The sequence below is a fragment of the Gouania willdenowi genome, chromosome 3 (genome assembly GCF_900634775.1).
Source record: "Gouania willdenowi chromosome 3, fGouWil2.1, whole genome shotgun sequence".
In the NCBI taxonomy this organism is placed as follows: domain Eukaryota; kingdom Metazoa; phylum Chordata; class Actinopteri; order Blenniiformes; family Gobiesocidae; genus Gouania; species Gouania willdenowi.
Window position 1 is genome coordinate 45,257,166 of NC_041046.1, and position 21,791 is coordinate 45,278,956.

At 36.0% G+C, this 21,791-nt stretch overlaps 1 protein-coding gene across 1 annotated transcript in view; it reads left to right on the top strand.

Annotated features, from left to right (window-relative positions):
• Positions 1 to 7,265: 7,265 nt before the first annotated feature.
• Positions 7,266 to 21,791, top strand: part of neo1a (neogenin 1a) — a 257,814-nt gene continuing 243,288 nt past the window's right edge. The window contains 1 exon segment of the mRNA XM_028473556.1: positions 7,266 to 7,767. Coding sequence (XP_028329357.1) covers positions 7,683 to 7,767 — 85 coding nt within the window. The 5' untranslated portion in view covers positions 7,266 to 7,682.

Below are 21,791 nucleotides of genomic sequence, written 5' to 3' on the forward strand. Positions count from 1 at the left end.
AAAAGCCCAGGCAATTTATTTAATACTGATTTCTCAAGGACTGTCTTCTTCCACCTCAGGAACATCTCTTTAATCAGGAACTTGATGAAAACTGATTGTAAAGTTCTCTCTACCGTCTCCTCGGATCCACAGGTCAGATATGTTTCGTACCAAAACAATGCCACAAAATCAGAAAATACACAGTGGAAAAAGTCAACAATGATGACAAATGGTGTCTTACCTTTGTTTATTCTTATCAAAGGTAAATAAACACCAACATTACAGATATCCAGCCATTTCAGTCGAGAAATCTGTCCAATGAGGTGCACAGTGCTCGTGCGTAAAATGGCCGGTTCCTCCTTTATCTAGCTCTGATTGGCCAGGGCTAAAGCCACTCCCATAGTGTTTAATATCAACAATTTCTACAGGCTCTGAGCTTTATAACGCTGTGTCAATCATTCTGATTGGTCAAAGTATTGCTGAATAATGCACATTCGTAACAGCACCAAAGAGTGGAACCAAAATTAATATTTACACATGGCACAGCAGAAACCTGAATAAAAATGGATTTGTTTATTTCAAACCAAATTTCAACACCTAGTGGTGAAACGTAAGACTAACAATGATTGGAATCAATTTGACATATTACAGTTACAAACTTCTAAACTTGTAGAAAACTTTGGCACAGTTGTGGCAAAGTGAGCTTCAGCCTGAACCTGTTTGTACAAAAATGTGTATCTTTGGCCTCATGTTTATTATTTCTACAGTTGATGTCCATACAGTATATTAGCTCAATTATTTTTGCTTTTACAGCCTTCGTTAATGAGAATTGGCTTTATATTTGATGTAAATCTCTTTTTGGGGGGTGGACTACAGATTTCTATATTTTAAACATTATTTATTATCACTCAGTATCATATATTTCCAAAATGTCACATCATCTATAACCACTAAGGATTCTACTTCAATCTGAAAAAAAAAAAATAGCCATGTAGGTCGTGTAGAAGCTTAGGAAAGTGTTGGTTATGGGAATGTGATTTTTGGAGAAAAGTTTCTGGAGCTTCAGGGGTTAAATGAAGTTTACTCTGGTTATAGTCACAAATAAAATGAACACACAGGTGGTCACAGGAAGTATGTCTCTGTGTGTGTGTGTGTGTGTCTGTTCTCTCTGCATCTCTGCCTGTGTCTACGTCCATCTGTGTATCTTCATGACTTGGCCCTCCTTCATTCAAAATGGTGTCTGGTACAACCGTGACTTTGCCTTATGTCACAGTGCAGTCTAGCTCCTCCTCCATCAGTGACCTTTGAAGTCATGAAGACAGTCCACAGATATACGAGTGTTCAAACCAAAGCAACAGAGTGTCACGGCCGACCAGACAGACATTAAACAATACAGAAATAAACCTTCATGATTCATTCATTTGTTCTTAATAACTTTAATGTTCTGGCCTGTGCAACGTTGTCATGAAGTGACTGTACGAGGCTGCAGCAGCGAGATGGAGAAACATCTGACACATGAACCTATTTTACTTTCATGTAGTCGTAGAGGGTTACAGTACAGTAGGCTACTAGTCGCCTTATTATCGTACAGATGCTTCTGTTCTCGTTTGTTTCACTTGTTCCGCCCACATTAGGGTTTATACAGATTATTTTACACGTATCAGAATTGTGCACACAATACTTCAACATTAATGTCAGTTTTTATAAAAATGACCAATCTGAGAATTAATATATGAAAGAACTAGAGTCATTTTGTGTTTATTTTTTGTGTATTTTTGTTGTCGTTTTGTGAATTTTTTCAGTTTTTTCAGCCATTTTATTTGAATTTTTTATATTTTTGATGTTATTTAGTGATTTTGGAGTCGGCTTGTGTATTCTTCTATCATTTTGTGTATTTTAATGTCATGTTGACGTATTTCTGTGTTTTGGTTGTGTTTAGTTTTCAGTCATTCTTTGTATTTTTGTTGTCATTTTGAATTTTTGGAGTCAACTTGCCTATTTTTGTGTCATTTTGATGTATTTCTGTTGTGTGTACAAAAGTAAGCCACGTGTTTGATGCTGTGGGTCATGTAGCAAGTGATGCCTTGATTAGCTTGTGATATCTTCACCTTAGCGACACTTTCTTGGAGACTCCCCTGAGCCTGTTTATGGCTGTCGATATCAGTTACATTACAGATGCTCACGCTTGCCTGAGAAAAAGCCGTGAAGAATAGTGACTGAGAACTAAATGAAGCAACAGAAAGCTGTTTAATGGCTTTAATGGCTTTCATTTGAATTTCTCTGCCTTTTATCACAAATCGCTGACATTTGGAGCGCGTCGCTACGCTGCTGTCACTCGCTAACCTTTGAAACGACTAGCGACTTGTCATTCCCAAAGAGACACAAATTCATTTCCACCTAAGGATGAGTATTATATATATCTATGAGTTTGTTTCTGCATCCTGCTGTTCACTTTGATCCTTTTTAAAACTGGAATGAGTTTCATAACTTTATATTCTGACAAACACAAAGCATGTACCTTCACTATCATATGACTTATTAATAACTGCTCTCATTCATTGAGATGAACTTTTTAAAAAAGACCATCCCCTCATTAACGGTCCATTCACACTGGGAGTGTCAAACTCATTACATTTCAGGACCAAATACGGATGAGTTTGAGCTGAAGTTGGCCACAGATTACACACAGCCATGAGATTACAGAGCGGGAGATTTTAAACAAGATAATCAGGAAGATTTGAAATACTTGCACGTTTAGAAACACTTGCTAGACCTTCATTCAGTCACTGAATTTATGGGAAAAGTGTGTAGATGTGTGTTAGTATCCCAAAACATGCATGTGTCATAATGGGGCATGTGTTTTTGTTTTTCGTTTTTTCTAAATAAAAAAAAAATTCCGATTTCTTTTTTGGTTTCAGAATGTTAATTCTTCATTTACAATCCGTTTTCCCACAATCACAGAAAGTCGGTCCTTGGTGAGAATCTGGGGAGAGAATAATAACAGAAGCCATCTTGAAAATGGAACTAAACCCCCTGGTTGGCGCTGACCTGCCACTAGACACGCCCAGTTTATATACTATAAAATCCCCAAAGAACAATCTATGTCAAGGTTGTCATACTCATTTCAAGACCAAATATGAACAAGTTTGACCTGAAGCGGGCCACAGAGGTTGGGAATCAAACCTTTTCAACATTAGTGCTACTTTATATTTTCATGTATAAATGATGTAAAAGCATGAATGTAGAGTATATAAGGCAATAGGTGACAGGTAGTGACCAGTGACGTGCCGTGACCACTAGGGTTGGGTAGGCAAGTTGCAAATCAAGACCACCAATGACAATTTCATATGTTTCTGCTGGAAAGTGTTAATTCAATTCAATTCAATTCAACTTTATTTGTATAGCACAATTTACAACAGTCATCTCAATGCGTTTATCAAACAATACAATTCATAATATAAAAAAAAACCCAACAAGATCCACATGAACAAGTGTTTGTCATCTAACAAAATCAACATCATAAACACCATTAAAGAAACATAAACATTATGTAATATATCCTCCATACTCTCCAACAACATATATCTAATGACACGACAGCACATCTGTTGTTTGTGTTGGAAACACAGAAACATGGAGAAAATGTCAACAACAACAACTCAGAACATCCTCAGTGAGGAGCATCCACAAAGTCAATCCTTCCTTTTGTTCCATTCACTGTAGAAAGAACCAACAATGTTCTGACCTTATCTTTGCTGAAGGTCTGGTAGCTCAGGTGTTGGTCTCCATCTTTTAAAAGATGTTGTTTTTCCTCAAAACAAAGTTTATTTATCATCTCTAGCGCTGTCACCCTGACTGTAGTGTTATCCCGCCCACTAGCTAGAGAACGTAGCAGCAGCCACGCTGGATCAATTCACTAATGCACTGTGAACGTACGTGTAGCATTTAGCATAGCACGTCCAAAAGCAGCTCTCTACACTGCTTTTGGACGTAAATGGTTTTTATCTAACAAATTCAATGAATAGTTTTACTTTTAAATAAATCTGTGGAAATGTATTATTTTGCATGGATGCCAATAATTATGTATGGATGTGATACAGTGACTTAAAATTACTCCCTATTATTAATTGATTAATAAATTAATTAATTAATTTCTGGTTAATTTAAAAAACGAATTCCTATGGAAAGTTAATATTGGCAGAATTCCCGATTTTTAGTTCCCGTGGGAATTTACCAGATATTTTGCAACCCGACTGAGATATAACTAAATTATTTGGTAATTCATGTCAGTTTCATTTTTTACTGTCCCCTGCGGGCCGGATTGGATGTTTAAAAGGGCCACATTTGGCCCCTGAGCCTTGACACGTGATCTATGCTATGCTATCTAGCTACTCGATACTCACTATAGCATTCACTATTCTCTGTCCATCCTACTCACCACAAATTGTAGCAGTTGATAGTTCTTATTGGAGGGGGCGGAGCCAACAATTCTTGTTTGTGATGCAAGATGGTCCAATGACATCACAGAATCTTGTTTTCAGCCAAAAGTAAAATTCAATTGTAATATCCTGGTTTCCACCCATAGAGGGCAGTCACTGACATTTTACAACTAAAAGCAGAAATAAGGGTTTTTAGGGTTTAGTTACTTTAAAAACCGAAAAAATGGTGTTGAGACACAATCACTAATATCTATAATTCAACAATCTCATTAGTCGTAAACAACTCAACAATCTACCTAAAACATCTGATACCTGGTATATTTTAATATGCTAATGAGCCACAGGATAGGCTAATTAAGGTTAATCAGCGCCACAGTGTATATCCCACGCTAACTAGCTTCCCAATGCTAATGCTAATGACGCTGTTTTGTTTAATGCTGCTCTACAGACACTGGTATTGTGTTGGATGTCGGCTACACCAGTATTAAATTTTAATTCCTGGGCTCTGCGTGATGAACGAAGAAGATGATATTCCAACACGGATTTAAATAATCCTTGGAATGTTCTAAATGTCATGTTAGAAACGACTCCAGTGGCGTTTCTTTCCCTCCTGAGATGAGCCTCTTCTCTTTTAATCTGCCTCCTAATAAACTCCGGATTTTAACCGGGGATCATGTTTGAATGCGTTCCAACGTTAATAATCCACATATGGTTTGAGCAGAATGACTTATTCTGTAATTATAGATAATATATTAGTGTGCATTGGAAAAGTGATGCACATGTTTGGTCTTTAACACGTGGTTATTTTTTACCATCTCCACTCAGAACTAAAAGCATCATCACATTTTACATCCTCTCTTCTAAAAAAACAAAAACCAAAAAACAGCACTTAACGGTGCATTAACGTGTTCTTCTTTTCACCCGGGGTCAAAACATTTAGAAACGTTCTGCTTAACAGATGCTTGTTGCTCCAGATAATCCACCATCAGCTCTGAGCAGCATCTCACTGTTTGGATTCCATCACTTCATTCACAACATGAGGTTCTCATCCCTGCTGGAGACGTGAGATTTGGTTTGACCTTGTTCTTTAATCTGGAGGAAATATGTTGTCACAACGCAGAGAAGCAAATAATTGACCTGTAGAGTTTATACCAGGTCTATATTTATCATATTTACATTAAAATTATATATATATATATATATGAACCTCAAAGTTTTGAAGGAGACCTGGTGTTTCAACTGCTGTGGGGACCATAGTACCAGTGGTACCAGTGGGGGGCGCTGTTCCATGTCTCAATGATAATCAATCTTGTGTTTTCCACACTTTGTCTCTGATGTTTTTCACAAACTGGGAATAAAACAACTCTTGTGGCTGCTTTTATTCCACTTAATTGTGTTGCAAACATCTTCAAAATGTCTTAATTTATAAGTTTACTGAGAGAAAAAAACTCTGCTTTTATTTATGAGACGCTATATGCTAATGCTAATGCTTCTGCAGCCTTCAGCATGCATGTTTTCACCATGTTGTCCTCACAGTGAGGCTTAGATACAAATGCAATGATTACACTTTTAATTGAAGAAATTCTTCACATAATAAAGTTCATTTAAGGGCGGGCCGGACCCCTGACCTCAGGTTTGTTACCACCATCATGGAATGATTAAACTAAAATTTTCTTTTGTCAAATATCATTTTACACAGTTTATTAAATCAGTTTATTAAATCAGTTTATTAAATCAGTTTATTAAATCAGTTTATTAAATCAGTTTATTAAATCAGTTTTGATGAAAGCAGAAATAACAGGTCAACATTAATACAATGTAATCACCCACTAATGAAGAGTTTTAGTTGTCTATTAATAGGCCTAAGGATGTAAAGTGTGTGCGTGTGTGTGTGTGTGTGTGTGTGTGTGCGTGCGTGTGTGTGTGTGTGTGTGTGTGTGTGTGCGTGTGCGCCTCTAGGGGTACACGATGGCACTACAGTGGTACTAGAAAGAGGAGGAAAATTAACAAATGAAACCATTAAAAATATGGGGTTTTATCATTTTTATTCTTAGTTAAAAATGACAATCATACTAAATATAACCAGTAACTCACAAAATTACACCAAAAACACAGAAAAATATATTGAAGAATAAAAAACAACAAATACTCAAAAAACACCAAAAAACACACAGAGAGAATTTAAATAATACAAACACACAAAAACAACAAAAACATTTTTTTAGAACAAGTTTTTAATCATGTTTATTAAAGTGTTTCACAAACACAGAGTAGCCAGGATTAGTGAAGCACCACCTCAGATATAGAAAAGACTTCTTTGATATTTACTGTGTGAAGTTCATTTAAAAAACAATAGTTCAAAAAAATTTAAAAAATAGAGTTTCAAGCAGTTTATTTTAACCTAATTTTTTTTTTTTTTAAACCAAATACAAGACATGGGGTCATGGCCCCAAGGTTGAAGAACACTGACTCAGGGCCAGTTTATGGTGAATTGGCCCTCGTCCCCTTCTGTAGATTTGACTTTATTTGCAAACTTTTGACTTTTACGACAATATTGTATTTAGAGTTGATTTTTGAAATGTCAACTTTGATCTGGTCTTTTCAACTTTAATCTCAACATTATTATTATTATTATTATTATTATTATTATTATTATTATTATTATTATTATTATTATTATAAGTCTTTCTGCACATGCTGTCGAAGGTCAAAGGTTAAAACTTTATTCTTGATTTGCCCAAAATCATTTTCTCCATCTAAACTTGGCCCTAATCCTGCTCCGTACTCTCCGGGTTTTATCTCCAGCCTGACGCACTGATCCCGACTCCGTGCCCTGTTTTCCGGGGGTCCCTTTAGATCCAGCCCTTGAGCACGCTGAGAGCAGCGATCAGTCGGTGGTTCAGATTTCTTTTCTTTTTTGTTTCCTGTGCCCGGGTCTGGATCCGTTCCTGCTCCGGGTTCGGTTCGGTTCGGTGTGTGTTCTGCGCAGCTTTCCTGAGTCGCTGTTGGACCGCGTTTTGTCCGCTGCGCCCTGCGCCATGGATTGATTATTTTCTTCTTCTTCTCCGACCTCTGCTCGACCAAGTTTTCATTCCAGTCCCTAACCTGCGGCTGTCTCATGTTTTCCTCGGACACCTTGGAAAGTCTCCGGCTCTGGACGTGTCTGTGAAGGTCCCTGGAGGTGGATTTTACGGATTCAGTGTTTTTATTTTGATGTTTCTCTGAGGGTTCCTGGAGCCTGCAAACATTCATTTGTGAAAAGTGATGGCCGAGCGAGGAGCTCCGTGGCTCCTCTCTCTCCTCTGTCTCACCTTTCTGCACAACACGGGGGCCAAGCATGTCGACAAAGGTAAGAAAGCTCTGGTCCCGCCGCGCGCTCGGTCCGTGCGTCTTTACGCGTTTTACGCTTCAAACTTGGCTACTTTGGAGCAGGAGTTTGGTGGAAAAATGAGCAGATATTTGTGTGGAACGTGTGATTAAATGGCTACATCAGGCCTGGAGAAGCTCCAGACGTTTGGATAAGTTTAAGAAAGAAAGAAGTGGGACACACCTTTTTGTTTTAAGGTTGTTTTTAAGCTTTCTTTCTCTGCTTTGCTTTGTCTGCGCACAGATACACGCGTGCACGGTGGTCAGGGAGAAGAAGCGTGTAGAGTTACATCAGAGAGCTTTAAATGAACACTTGTCTTTAGATATAAAACACTGGACAGTCGTGCACAGTTCATTACCTGTGTATGTTTGGAGAAAGGAGAACAGAAGCTGCTGCATTGCACCTTAGAATAAAGAGGATGACCTGTTGGTAGAACCATAACTCTCTTTTATTACAATTAACATGTTTATTTCATTTGATTTCATGCACATAACCCTCACCATTATTATTCAAAATCCCTTTATTTAAATTGTAAATGTGTGTAACTGTTGTATGAATTCATGCTCATAAATAATCAGTTTCTCTCTGCAGCCACTAGGGCGGCGCTATGTTCCTGTTTTAATCCCGTGGTTATAAACTAAAAACTGTGGAAAATTAAATAAGATGAAAATGTCCCACTAACGTAGTGCACAATACACACTCAATGAGTATATACTAGAGTATATACTGTCTACTATAGACTATAGTGTATATATACTGTCTACTATAGACTATAGTATATATACTGTCTACTATAGACTATAGTATATATACTGTCTACTATAGACTATAGTATATATACTGTCTACTATATACTGTCTACTATAGACTATAGTGTATATATACTGTCTACTATAGACTATAGTATATATACTGTCTACTATAGACTATAGTGTATATTTACTGTCTACTATAGACTATAGTGTATATTTACTGTCTACTATAGACTATAGTATATATACTGTCTACTATAGACTATAGTATATATACTGTCTACTATAGACTATAGTATATATACTGTCTACTATATACTGTCTACTATATACTGTCTACTATAGACTATAGTGTATATTTACTGTCTACTATAGACTATAGTGTATATTTACTGTCTACTATAGACTATAGTGTATATTTACTGTCTACTATAGACTATAGTGTATATTTACTGTCTACTATAGACTATAGTGTATATTTACTGTCTACTGTATACTATAGTATATACTGTTTACTATAGACTATAGTGTATATTTACTGTCTACTATAGACTATAGTGTATATATACTGTCTACTATAGACTATAGTGTATATATACTGTCTACTATAGACTATAGTATATATACTGTCTACTATAGACTATAGTATATATACTGTCTACTATAGACTATAGTATATATACTGTCTACTATATACTGTCTACTATAGACTATAGTGTATATATACTGTCTACTATAGACTATAGTGTATATTTACTGTCTACTATAGACTATAGTGTATATTTACTGTCTACTATAGACTATAGTGTATATTTACTGTCTACTATAGACTATAGTGTATATTTACTGTCTACTGTATACTATAGTATATACTGTTTACTATAGACTATAGTGTATATTTACTGTCTACTATAGACTATAGTGTATATATACTGTCTACTATAGACTATAGTGTATATTTACTGTCTACTATAGACTAGTATATTTACTGTCTACTATAGACTAGTATATATTTACTGTCTACTATAGACTATAGTGTATATTTACTGTCTACTATAGACTATAGTGTATATTTACTGTCTACTGTATACTATAGTATATACTGTTTACTATAGACTATAGTGTATATTTACTGTCTACTATAGACTATAGTGTATATTTACTGTCTACTATAGACTATAGTGTATATATACTGTCTACTATAGACTATAGTGTATATATACTGTCTACTATAGACTATAGTGTATATTTACTGTCTACTATAGACTAGTATATTTACTGTCTACTATAGACTATAGTGTATATTTACTGTCTACTGTATACTATAGTATATACTGTTTACTATAGACTATAGTATATATATACTGTCTACTATAGACTGTAGTGTATATATACTGTCTACTATAGACTACAGTATATATACTGTCTACTATAGACTATAGTGTATATTTACTGTCTACTGTATACTATAGTATATACTGTTTACTATAGACTATAGTATATATATACTGTCTACTATAGACTGTAGTGTATATTTACTGTCTACTATAGACTATAGTGTATATTTACTGTCTACTATAGACTATAGTGTATATTTACTGTCTACTGTATACTATAGTATATACTGTTTACTATAGACTATAGTGTATATTTACTGTCTACTATAGACTATAGTGTATATTTACTGTCTACTGTATACTATAGTATATACTGTCTACTATAGACTATAGTGTATATTTACTGTCTACTATAGACTATAGTGTATATATACTGTCTACTATAGACTATAGTGTATATATACTGTCTACTATAGACTATAGTGTATATTTACTGTCTACTATAGACTAGTATATTTACTGTCTACTATAGACTATAGTGTATATTTACTGTCTACTGTATACTATAGTATATACTGTTTACTATAGACTATAGTATATATATACTGTCTACTATAGACTGTAGTGTATATATACTGTCTACTATAGACTACAGTATATATACTGTCTACTATAGACTATAGTGTATATTTACTGTCTACTGTATACTATAGTATATACTGTTTACTATAGACTATAGTATATATATACTGTCTACTATAGACTGTAGTGTATATATACTGTCTACTATAGACTACAGTATATTTACTGTCTACTATAGACTATAGTGTATATTTACTGTCTACTATAGACTATAGTGTATATATACTGTCTACTATAGACTAGTATATTTACTGTCTACTATAGACTATAGTGTATATTTACTGTCTACTGTATACTATAGTATATACTGTTTACTATAGACTATAGTATATATATACTGTCTACTATAGACTGTAGTGTATATATACTGTCTACTATAGACTACAGTATATATACTGTCTACTATAGACTATAGTGTATATATACTGTCTACTATAGACTAGTATATTTACTGTCTACTATAGACTATAGTGTATATTTACTGTCTACTGTATACTATAGTATATACTGTTTACTATAGACTATAGTATATATATACTGTCTACTATAGACTGTAGTGTATATATACTGTCTACTATAGACTACAGTATATATACTGTCTACTATAGACTAGTGTATATACTGTCTACTATAGACTAGTATATTTACTGTCTACTATAGACTATAGTGTATATTTACTGTCTACTATAGACTATAGTGTATATTTACTGTCTACTATAGGCTATAGTGTATATATACTGTCTACTATAGACTACAGTATATATACTGTCTACTATAGACTATAGTATATATATACTGTCTACTATAGACTATAGTGTATATATACTGTCTACTATAGACTATAGTGTATATTTACTGTCTACTATAGACTGTAGTGTATATTTACTGTCTACTATAGACTATAGTATGATTAGGATGATGAGCGTTCCCACTGAAGTATACTTACAAGCTTCCCAAGATGCTTTTGGAACCTTTGACGAAAACCGAATATCAACATGTGCTCATTTGATCCATAAAACTCACGTAGACATATTTCATTTCCATATTTTACACATTTTCAGAGAGCCTTCATTGGTCTGTTGACTAAACTTCCTGTTGACTTCAAAATAAGAGCCCTATTTACAAAAGTTAGAAAAAAACTAATGGAAGACAAGAAGAGATGCTTTTATTTTGAAAAGGGGATGTTTGATTTATAGCTCGAAGCTGGTGCCAGGACCATTTTACATTCAGCTCGCAATGCATCATGGGACGGTTGAGTATGACTAGTGTGCACACCGTGCATACTTAGAAAATGTCCCCATATAGTAAACATCCTGGTGTTTCTCACATACTTATTGTTTTCATACTATCTAATGTGAACGCACTAGCACTCATTTAGACATCAGACTTAGTGCGAGTAGTACGTTAGTACGTTTAGTACGTTTAGTACGTTTAGTAGGTTTAGTACGTTAGTACGTTAGAACGACATTTACAACAGTTGGAAAAGCCGTTGTTCAGAATCACAAATACAAATAAAAAGAATAAACACTAAATAAAGAAAAAAAATCATACAAAATTAAGTAAAATGTTTATTTAAATAATAATTAGCCTTTTCCAACCTCAGGCTTGTGGGCCATATATGGTCAGTCAGAGCCCGGGTTGTGGCCCACAGTTTAATTTAGCTTTTTTTTTTTGTTAAAAAAAACTTTAATCGTATGAATCTCACTGAGTTATTTGTTGTTTAACAGATACTTTGTGACCTTTACCGTACACGTGTACCAAGATTCTAACCCAGTCATTGACATGTGCAACTGGTGGTCCTGGGGCCACATGTGGCCCATTAATAATAATATTAATAAAAGATTTAACATTTCACATAATTCAAATTGTAAAATCATAAGCATGAAAATGATAAAGCACGACATTAAACCCAGACTAAATAAATATGTTTTCAGCTTGCATTTAAAAATCTAGAATGTTCTACCATCTTGGAGCATAAAAAGAATTGAATAATATCCTTAATAAATCAGAGATTTTAGGTGGACGCCATAATCCTAATATAACTCTTGTTTTTGCTGATATTAGATCAGGACGACCTTAATTCAAACTATCAAAAAGAACCTAATCAGATAATCTGTGATTAAAGTTTTCTATGTCTGATTAAATCTGGAAAGTTGAAAAGCTCCACATGTACGACTGCTGCAGTGTAAAAATGATTGACGTTAAGAAGTGCTCTCACATAAAACACAATAACTTTTCTAAAGGCTCCCTTTGTTAGCCACTTAGCTTCTGGATAGAATGTGTGCTTCTGTTCCCATAGTAACAGGTAGAGAGAGGGCGACAACTGGCAAAAAGTTGTGAAAAGATGACACAAAACTGGAGCGACGTGAGGATTAGAGGAAGCAACGCGTCTTGGATATTTGTCGCTACGGCTATGCTAACCCACTTCTGTTCTCGTCTTGTGTGAACGTTGATGAAAAGCTTTCTGTAGTCGTGGAAGCAGAGAAAAATCAAGCAGCCCCTCCTTGGCTTTGCTGAAGATCACTACAAAAGAGACATGGGGGTAGGGTGAAACGGCTGGAAAGTCATAAAACCTGGAGATTAAGGGGTGCAGGGAGTTCCTCTGGGAGCTTTTGATTGATTCCAGAGAGTTGGACGCAGAGTGTGTGTCCACTTATAGACCGTGGGCTGCTTTTTGCTGAGAATGTATTTATTATTCACAATGTTTGCACAGACTTTACATTGACAAATACCAGCAGTTGTTTGTTCCTCCTGGACTTTAGCTATGTTCCTGTTACACTTGGAAATGTGAAAAATCTACATAGCACAATAAAAACTGAATCATAAAAAATAGACCTTTTCTTTTTGAAATGTATCTCAAAAGCTCAATGGAAACACTTTTTCTGCAGTTACATGTCACTGGCCTGAGGTACCTCAGTGGTCACATGACCACCTCTCTGAGAAAACATAGCGCTGTACGTGTCGACTGAAGTGTACGAGATATTTCTTAGCTTTATACAAAAAAAACCACATTTACAACAACAAAAATACACAAAATTACTTCAAAAACAACAAATTGACAAAATTATTCTAAAAGCAAAAACAAAACTACGTAATGTCATAAAATAATGTCAGAAAGACAAAAAACTGAACAACAAACATCTCAAGACAAACAAAACAACAACAATACGCAAAAATGATAAAAATACACAGAAACTCTTTGTTGTTTCCTGTTAACGCACAGATTGCTCATTATTATTCTAAACACTGAAATCAATGTTTATAATGTGGTCGTTGTTTCAGACAATCTCTACGTTTCCATTACCTTTGGAAATGTGAACAATCTAAATAGCTCATTATAAACTGGTCATGGAAACGCCTGAATTAAAAAAACACTCAAATATCACAATTATACTTTGTCAAAACTTTAGAAATATCACTTTTGTTTTGTGAAAAACTGTAATGGAAACAGATTCTGACAAGTTTCTACAACTTTCCACACGTTCCCATAAAGCTGTCCTGGTCTTTAGTAAACTGGTCCCAGTGAGAGCCTCGATCTTATCTCTGTAATCCAGCTGTGAGCACATAGTGTGTGATTGTCTCCCTGTGGATAATGCAAACGTCTGTAAACATTCGTGTTTTCTCCTCAGACCACCTGAGAGGGAACGGCCCCCACACTTCAACTACAAACCCCCCGTTTTCTTTTCTTGTGCAGCGTTGGAGGCTTTTTCTGATTGGTGACTTTTGTCTCGTTGTTTTTGGAATGTCTTGGTGGTCCCACGTTGGTACACATTTACACTTCATGGTGGATTTTGGCATTTTCTTAACTTTTTAGAAAAAAACGACTTTTGTCTCGTTGCAGTTTGTGTTTGTTTGCACGTTAATTATACCAGGGGTTCTCAACATTGGAGTGAGACACAGAGGGGGTCGTCTGATGCCTTCTTCAAGAAACTAAGAATATTTTCTGAATAATTTGATGCAAATTTGTGTTTATTTTTACCCTTTTTCTGCAACTCTACCAAACTTTCTATATTTGAACTTATTTTCATCACTTTTTCTTTTCATGTTTTTGCTCCTTTTGATGTATTTTAATGTATTTTCTACACATTTTTCTACTTTCCAGACATGTTCAGCTCTTATAAACCCTTTCTACTACTTTTACACCTAATGTCACATATATTGTCACTTTGAACCTCTTTTCACCAGATTTCATGATTATTTTTGCCAGTTTAACCACATTGACCATTTTTCATGTCCATTATTTGCCAGTTTAAACTCATTGTTCCAATATTGACACTTTTTCTGTCTGTTTTTATCCACTCTAATTTACAACTTTTAACCAATTTCTGTGGTTTTTAAAATTCCATTTCACCACCTTTTCCTCCATTTTTAATCACTTTGAACCATTTTATCTGTCTGCACATGACTGTTCTTCAGTGTTCATGTCTGTGTTCAACCACCTTTGGCTACAGTGGGGGTCCCCGCTCTCTGGGACCTTTATTTTGGGGGTCACGGGCTGAACAGGTTGAGAACCAGTGAATTTTCCAACTTTGACTGTGGGCTCAGAATAGCTGCTGCTGCTGCATCTTCTTCACGTGATGAAAGGAAACCTCATGCAGAGTCATCCAGTGTGAGCTATTTACTGATCATTTATTTATAGGCTGCAATCACTCATGAAGTCCTAATGACCCCCACCCCCATCAATGGAGACATTTGGATAAGTATTTGATTTATCTGCTGCTCCAATGAAAGCCGCCCCATCAGGACATGATCAACAGTTGGCTTGTAAATGGACTCTCATTGAAAACAAACTTAGATATTATTAATTATTCATTCTTAGCAGATTTATGTTGCAAAGCGCAATGAAGAGAATGAACTGATGTTAGTAATTAGACTCTTTACGAAGCATACTTTTAAAAGATTGTTTTGGTGAAATACCGACACCTGTTGGTAAAAACTAGTTCAGATTATTCGTTTTGTGGCAGAAACGGTAAACGGTAAATGCACATACGTTTTGTTTTTTTTTTTGCGTGTAATTTTGTGTTTTATAAGTCATTGTGTATTTTAAAGACATTTCTTTTTGTTTATTTTCCTGTTTTTTTGTTGTTGACATTTGTGTGTTTTTGGACCTGTGTTGTGTTGTGTTGTGTTGTGTTGTGTTGTGTTGTGTTTTTGGGGATTTGTTTCGAGGGGCTGCACAAAATAATTCCACATGTTGAAATTACCATTTTTTCAAATAAAATAAAAAATGAAAATAGAAGTTTAGTGTTTGCCAAAAAAAGAAATGGCAAAAAAAACATTAAATAAAATGTTTTTTTTTAATTTTAGTTTCTTCTAAGATACATTTGTTGTGATCATTTCTCGTTGGTCAAAGTCGTCCACTTTTGATTTAAGTCAAATCAGCTGGAGTTAGTTATGAAAAAACTCATTTTCTAAACATGTATAAATATAATAAATACTGTATTGGTGGGAACGCGTGAGAAACTGTTCTGAAACGTGATGAAGCTCCATCTGTGACTGACAGTCAGTATTTCTCGTGACAGCAGCTGTCGTGTCTTTTTTACTGCGATTGTCCATTTTCAGAGATTTAACCGATGATCTGCGAGCATAGCTGAAGGTTGTTTGTTTCATTACTCACTTAATGATCTTCACATATGACTGTTTAACAGCAGACACACCTCTGCAGAGGTGATGCAGATGAAGAAGTGAAACAGCCTCTAATCATGTGTTTCATAAACTAAACGTTACTGAGAACACGTGAGGTTTGATCCCTTTACTCACTGCAGCCTTAAGGCTTTATATTCACTCTATCTATTTTAATCCTATAGATTTTCATTAATTGCTATCAATGTATCAACAGCACAAAGGATCATGGGTAAGTGCTGCATCTGACATCTGTCACCTGCAGGACTGCAGCCCTCTAGGACTAGCACTATTATTATAATCATCTTAAAGATGGAAATCCTTGTTTTAATCACTAATAAAATGGTTCAAAGTGACCAAAAATGGTGGAAAAGGTGGTGAAATGTGATTTTAAAAACAGAAATAGGTTAAAAGTTGTAAATTAGAGTGGAAAAAACAGACAGAAAAAGTGTAAATATTTAAACTGGTAAATAATGGGCATGACTAATGGTGAATATGGTGAAAAGAGGTAAAAGTGACAGTAATGGGTCGTATGTGACATTAGGTGTAAAAGTGGTGGAAAGGGTTTATAAGGGCCCTGCTCTAAAGGGCCAGAATTGGTCCCCGAGCCTTGAGTTTGACACGTGCTGTAAGACCACAATCATATTTTTATTAATAATAACTGTTATGTGTACTGAGTTTATTGGTTTGGGAATACTGGGAATACATTTTTCAGCTTTTGACCTATTTTTTTAACCTTAAGCTGAAGAAAAACTACAATTTTTTTAATTAAAAATAGTAATTTCTCATCCAGCTTTTCCATCATCGCTTTCTCTTATTAATTTGAGCTAAAGTATATTTTATGATCTTAACTCCTTAAGTTTTCCTCCAGTGTTTATTATTCATTGGTTTTCCATTTGTCACTGTCTTCATGTATAATTATAGAAAGGAATAATACATTCACAGCTGTAATTTAAAAACATAGTTTACTAGTGATTGGAACCTTTAAAGTAGTTCCTTCCTAGCCATGTTTCTGTGTCTGATCTATGATAGATTTGTGCACATCTCCTGAACTTCTGTCAGCTTCAGGTGCTCCTACACACAATCCTTTTCATATCCGTCTCCTGACCATCGTCTGACGCCTCTTTTAACGTGTGAAACAAACTAAAGCGATCACTGGGACATTCTGGAGGCTGTAAAACGGTTCCTCTCAGACTCTGAGGGAAACTCCAGATTCAACAAGATTCTGATCTTTTACTGGTGATGAGATCAGGTCGTTATTATTTTTTCTACTTTTGGCCATGTTTAAAAATAGAAGAGAAATGGTGAATTAGTCATAGACTGTGGTGCTGTCTGTTCATGACGCTCACTCATATCTAACGCTCACAGGCTTTTCACGTTTCTCCATCGGGCAAATCAGAAACGTATCATTAAACATTAGTCTGAGGGTTTGGGGCAGAGAAAAGGATTGGAGCCAGCCGCTGGGGGGCGCGTGCGTGCAGCCTTTTACAAGCCCCTCGCTCGCCCCTCCTGCGGCTACTATGTAGGAGGGAGGGGGGATGGGGGGCCAAACAAGGCATTGAAACTTGATCTCGATTGCTTTATTCTGTTCAGTTCAGCCCTTCACAGATGATGTGACTGTATGTATTTCACCATCTGTGGAATGGAATATGTTTCTAACAATATAAATGGATTTATGGAACAGATACGTCTTCAGGTGGCCTCGCTTTAACTGTGTTGTAGTTACGTTCAGAGAACAACTTCTGATCTACTCCAAACAGCCTCTGGTTCAGTTACAGTTACTGTAACGAGTTCTATGATTTAACCAGTTATTGTAACTAGTTACTGTAACTAGTTCTATGAGCTAACAGTTACTGTAACCAGTTACTGTAACCAGTTACTGTAAGTTATAAAGAATCTAAAGTATAATGCGTGTACTTCTCACTGCAGTCATGTTTTATTCTTGCAGACTTGACGGTTAGAAATGTTAAAAATGAAGATACTGTATGAAAACATCCACTCTCACCAACAGGAATTCATCAGTTCTCGTCGTTTACGAGGACGTTCCTCGTGTTGTGAATTAACCTGAAGGTTTTTGCGTTGGTGTTTTTTCAGTCGTGTGTTGCAGCTGTAAAGTAAGTCGTGCTTCAAAGAGAATGAGTCAAACTGGAATCAATGCGTCTCCTTCAGCGAATGATTTCTGCTTCTCGTTTCCAACAGTTTGGCTCATATAATCTGAATCCAGCCGTTGTTTAGACGTGTTTCTCTCCCTGGACTGGATTTTCAAGGTTGATCAATTTAGTTTGACACGTTTTAAGTGATCAACCCTGACAGTGGATGGGTTTGTGTGTGCATACATGTGGGCTGTTTGCCTCTCCACCTGCGTTCAGTCACAGGAACGTATTTGTTAAAGGTGTGTGTGTGTAGTCACAGAGTGAGGATTGTGAGTCCTGCTACTGTTGTGTGTGTTTATAAAGGCGTATGCCACCCAGCTGCTGTCAAACAGCTTGAACTGAGACTCCAGCAGAGAAATGTGGTCCTGCTTTCACAGAGAACACACTAGAATGTTCTCAATGAGCAGCACTTTAGTGTCAGTGAATCAGTCTGATGTACAGACCAAGGAGAAGCTTGGACGACACATTACTATAACTTTTGTTTCACGAGGCTTAAAGGAATCCTCCAATATTTTAACAAATGTGTCCTAAAATCTGTGAACTGTACTTAGTAGACTTATGCCTAATGTAACGCATTATTTTACACTGTATTTGTTTTAAAAACCTTTAAAAATAGGTCCACTTTACAGTTCTACAGCCTGTGTTCCTCCATCTTGAAATCATGTGATTGATGATGTCACTGCCTGTAAACATCCCATTGTTTTCTATTGGAGTGAAAAATTCAGCCTGATTTTTAGATCATTTAGTAGCTTTTTCAGTCACAATAACAACTTATGCTGATTTTAGTTGATTTATAATAAAAGGAAAAGTTAAAGATGTAGATGTAAACCTCTTTTGTTTACAGAAAGATGATAAAAACAGTTGTGACCCGAAAAATGTGACCACAGGACGACAGTTCTAATTCTGCGGTTTTGTAGTAGACAAAGAAGCAGAGAAGAAGAGCTCTCCTAAAGGATATTTACTCTTCCTTACACAGTGCACTGACACGCTCAGGTGGCTGAAGTTGGCGAGTAAATCAGACTGTTAAAGGACTCCCACCCAAAAGGACTTAAATCTGCAGGGTTTGTGCATCTTCAACTATCTATGGTTACATGCTAACTTCACCAACCAGAGCGTGTCAACACACTGCCACTGAACTCTTCTTCTCTGCTTCATTGTCTACTTCCAAACTGCAGAGTTGGAACTTTCGCCCCCTGTGGTCATAGATTATTTCTCGGGTGTTTTTATCCTCTTTCTGTAAACAAAAGAAGTTTACATTGATATTTGACTTTTCCTGATTATTTAGACCAACAAAAAGCAGCACAAATTTTGATATTTTGAACAAAAAAGCTGCTAAATGATCAAAAAAGCTGCTAAATGTGGGTGTGTGACATAATCAATCACGTGATTTCAAAAATGGCGAAATACAGGTTTTAAAACAGTAAAGTAGTCCCATTTTTTTAAAGTGCAAAATAATGATTCTAATGAGTACATTTCAAAGATTTTTGGCCACATTTGTAAAAACAGTGGAGGATTCCTGTAAGAAATATGCCAGATTGTAAAGCTGCTCGTTCTCCTGTGGCCTTGGTTTGTGGAAATTTTTTAATAAAAAAAAAAAATGTACTTGAACAGATTTTATGAGATTTACATGAATTAAAACCCGATGTTTCCTGCTTGAAAAGATTGATTTGTGTGAGTAAACAACGCTAACACGCTGCGACCCGACGCCATCAGTCGTTTTTTTTAAATCCGCCTCATGTAAAATCATCTTTCTGTGCCAACACAGATTCCTCGTTTCAATGATACGCTGAGTGCAGTAGTAGCAGCTCCTCGCTGTGAAGTCAAGTCTGGATTTCTCTTTTATGTTCGTGGGCCACGGTTGGTTTTTCCGCTTTAAGTCCAGAGAAAACGCACCACATGCAGGGGTGGACTGGCCATCTGGTATACCGGATATCGTCTCTGGTCCGTTATGTTTTTTTAATTTTTTAGACGAGCGGGTGGAGCCAGACATGGTAACAGGTGGCCAAAAATGGTCCAAAAGTGGCAAACATGTGGCAAGAAAAGAGTACAAAGTAACTAAAATGGGTCAAAAGCAGTCAAGAGTGGCCAAAAAATGTCCAAATAAAGAGGAACCAGGTGGTATGTAATGGCAAAGGTTAGTTTAAATGGGCAAAATGTGGCAAACAATAGTGAAAAAGAACAAAAATGTGGAACAAAAAGAGGCAAAATGTTGGGGAAAAAAGGAAACAAGTGGTATTTATTGGGCAAAAGTTAGATTATTGAGATGAAAAGTGGCGTAAGCAGAAGTTGCAAAAATGGACAAAAAATAGGGAAAAAAAGATTATTTATTGGTGAAAAAGTCTGAAAAAAGTGTTTTTGAAAAGAGGCAAAAATGGGACAAAGGAAGTTGCAAAATTACCAAAGTAAAAGTTTTTTCTGTGGGAATAATAATAAAATGAAGAGCCACATGTTGAATAACGTCTTCTACGTGGTAGTGGGCGGGTCCTGACCAGTGACCACATGTACCCTCAGAAACCATCGTCTTTCCCAGTCCTTACAGACGTTTTCCATTTTCCTGCTTCCTCACGTCGACTTTCAAACATTCTGTATTCAGAATGGAGACGGCCTCTCGTCATTTCCTCTTTTGTTTTGTTTCAACCTGCTGCTATGGCGACACTTGGGAGACACGCTGGTATAATCTGATGTTTCTGCGGCTGAACCCAAACTAAATGATTCTTTGAGAAGTTGAGCTTTGGGATAGAGCGTCTTTGTGTGGCCCTCAGCTCCTTCTTGGCTCTGACTTTTCACCGTGTTATTTAAACCAGTTTCCTTTGAGCTCACGTAAACCCAACGCTGGTCGAAACTTGTGAAATGACCTCTCCAAGCTTTTCTTTTTCACGCGCTGCCGTCATGCGATGGAATTGGTCTTTTGATTCATTTTTCTTGGCCCTGCGCTGGTAATTAAAAGCCTCCCACAGATGCACTTATTCAGAACAAGGTCGCGTTTCTTCTTTGTGTTCCCAGTGTTGGAATGTTCTTTTCCTTGTCACGTTGGAGGGTTTTTATAGAAACTGTAATTACATCTTGATGTGTGATCTGAAGTTTACTGATTCATGGTTTTTACGTGATAAACATAAAGAGTGGATAACATGAGATTATTACTATGTTTTATGAGATGATCCTGTTATCTGAGGTGTGTTCAGAGTAGGGCTGGGCAATATATCGAGGTTTTTATTTTGGCAATATGGAAAATGACAATATATTTTTATTTTATAGCTTATTTTGTATGAAAATACATTTTAGATGTCGCTACTTCTCAGAACAACATAGAAAGCACAGTTGGATTACTGAGTCCATCCTTAACCCAGACCCTCCTCTTAAACAGAACTCACTCACACGTGCTGTCCGTTAGAGTAGAAAAAGCCAAAAGTGGCACATATTGTGCAGCTGTTTGTTAATAAATGTGTGACATTTTGCATCAGCAAATTTAAATAACAAGATTTATATTGTGTATCACCATT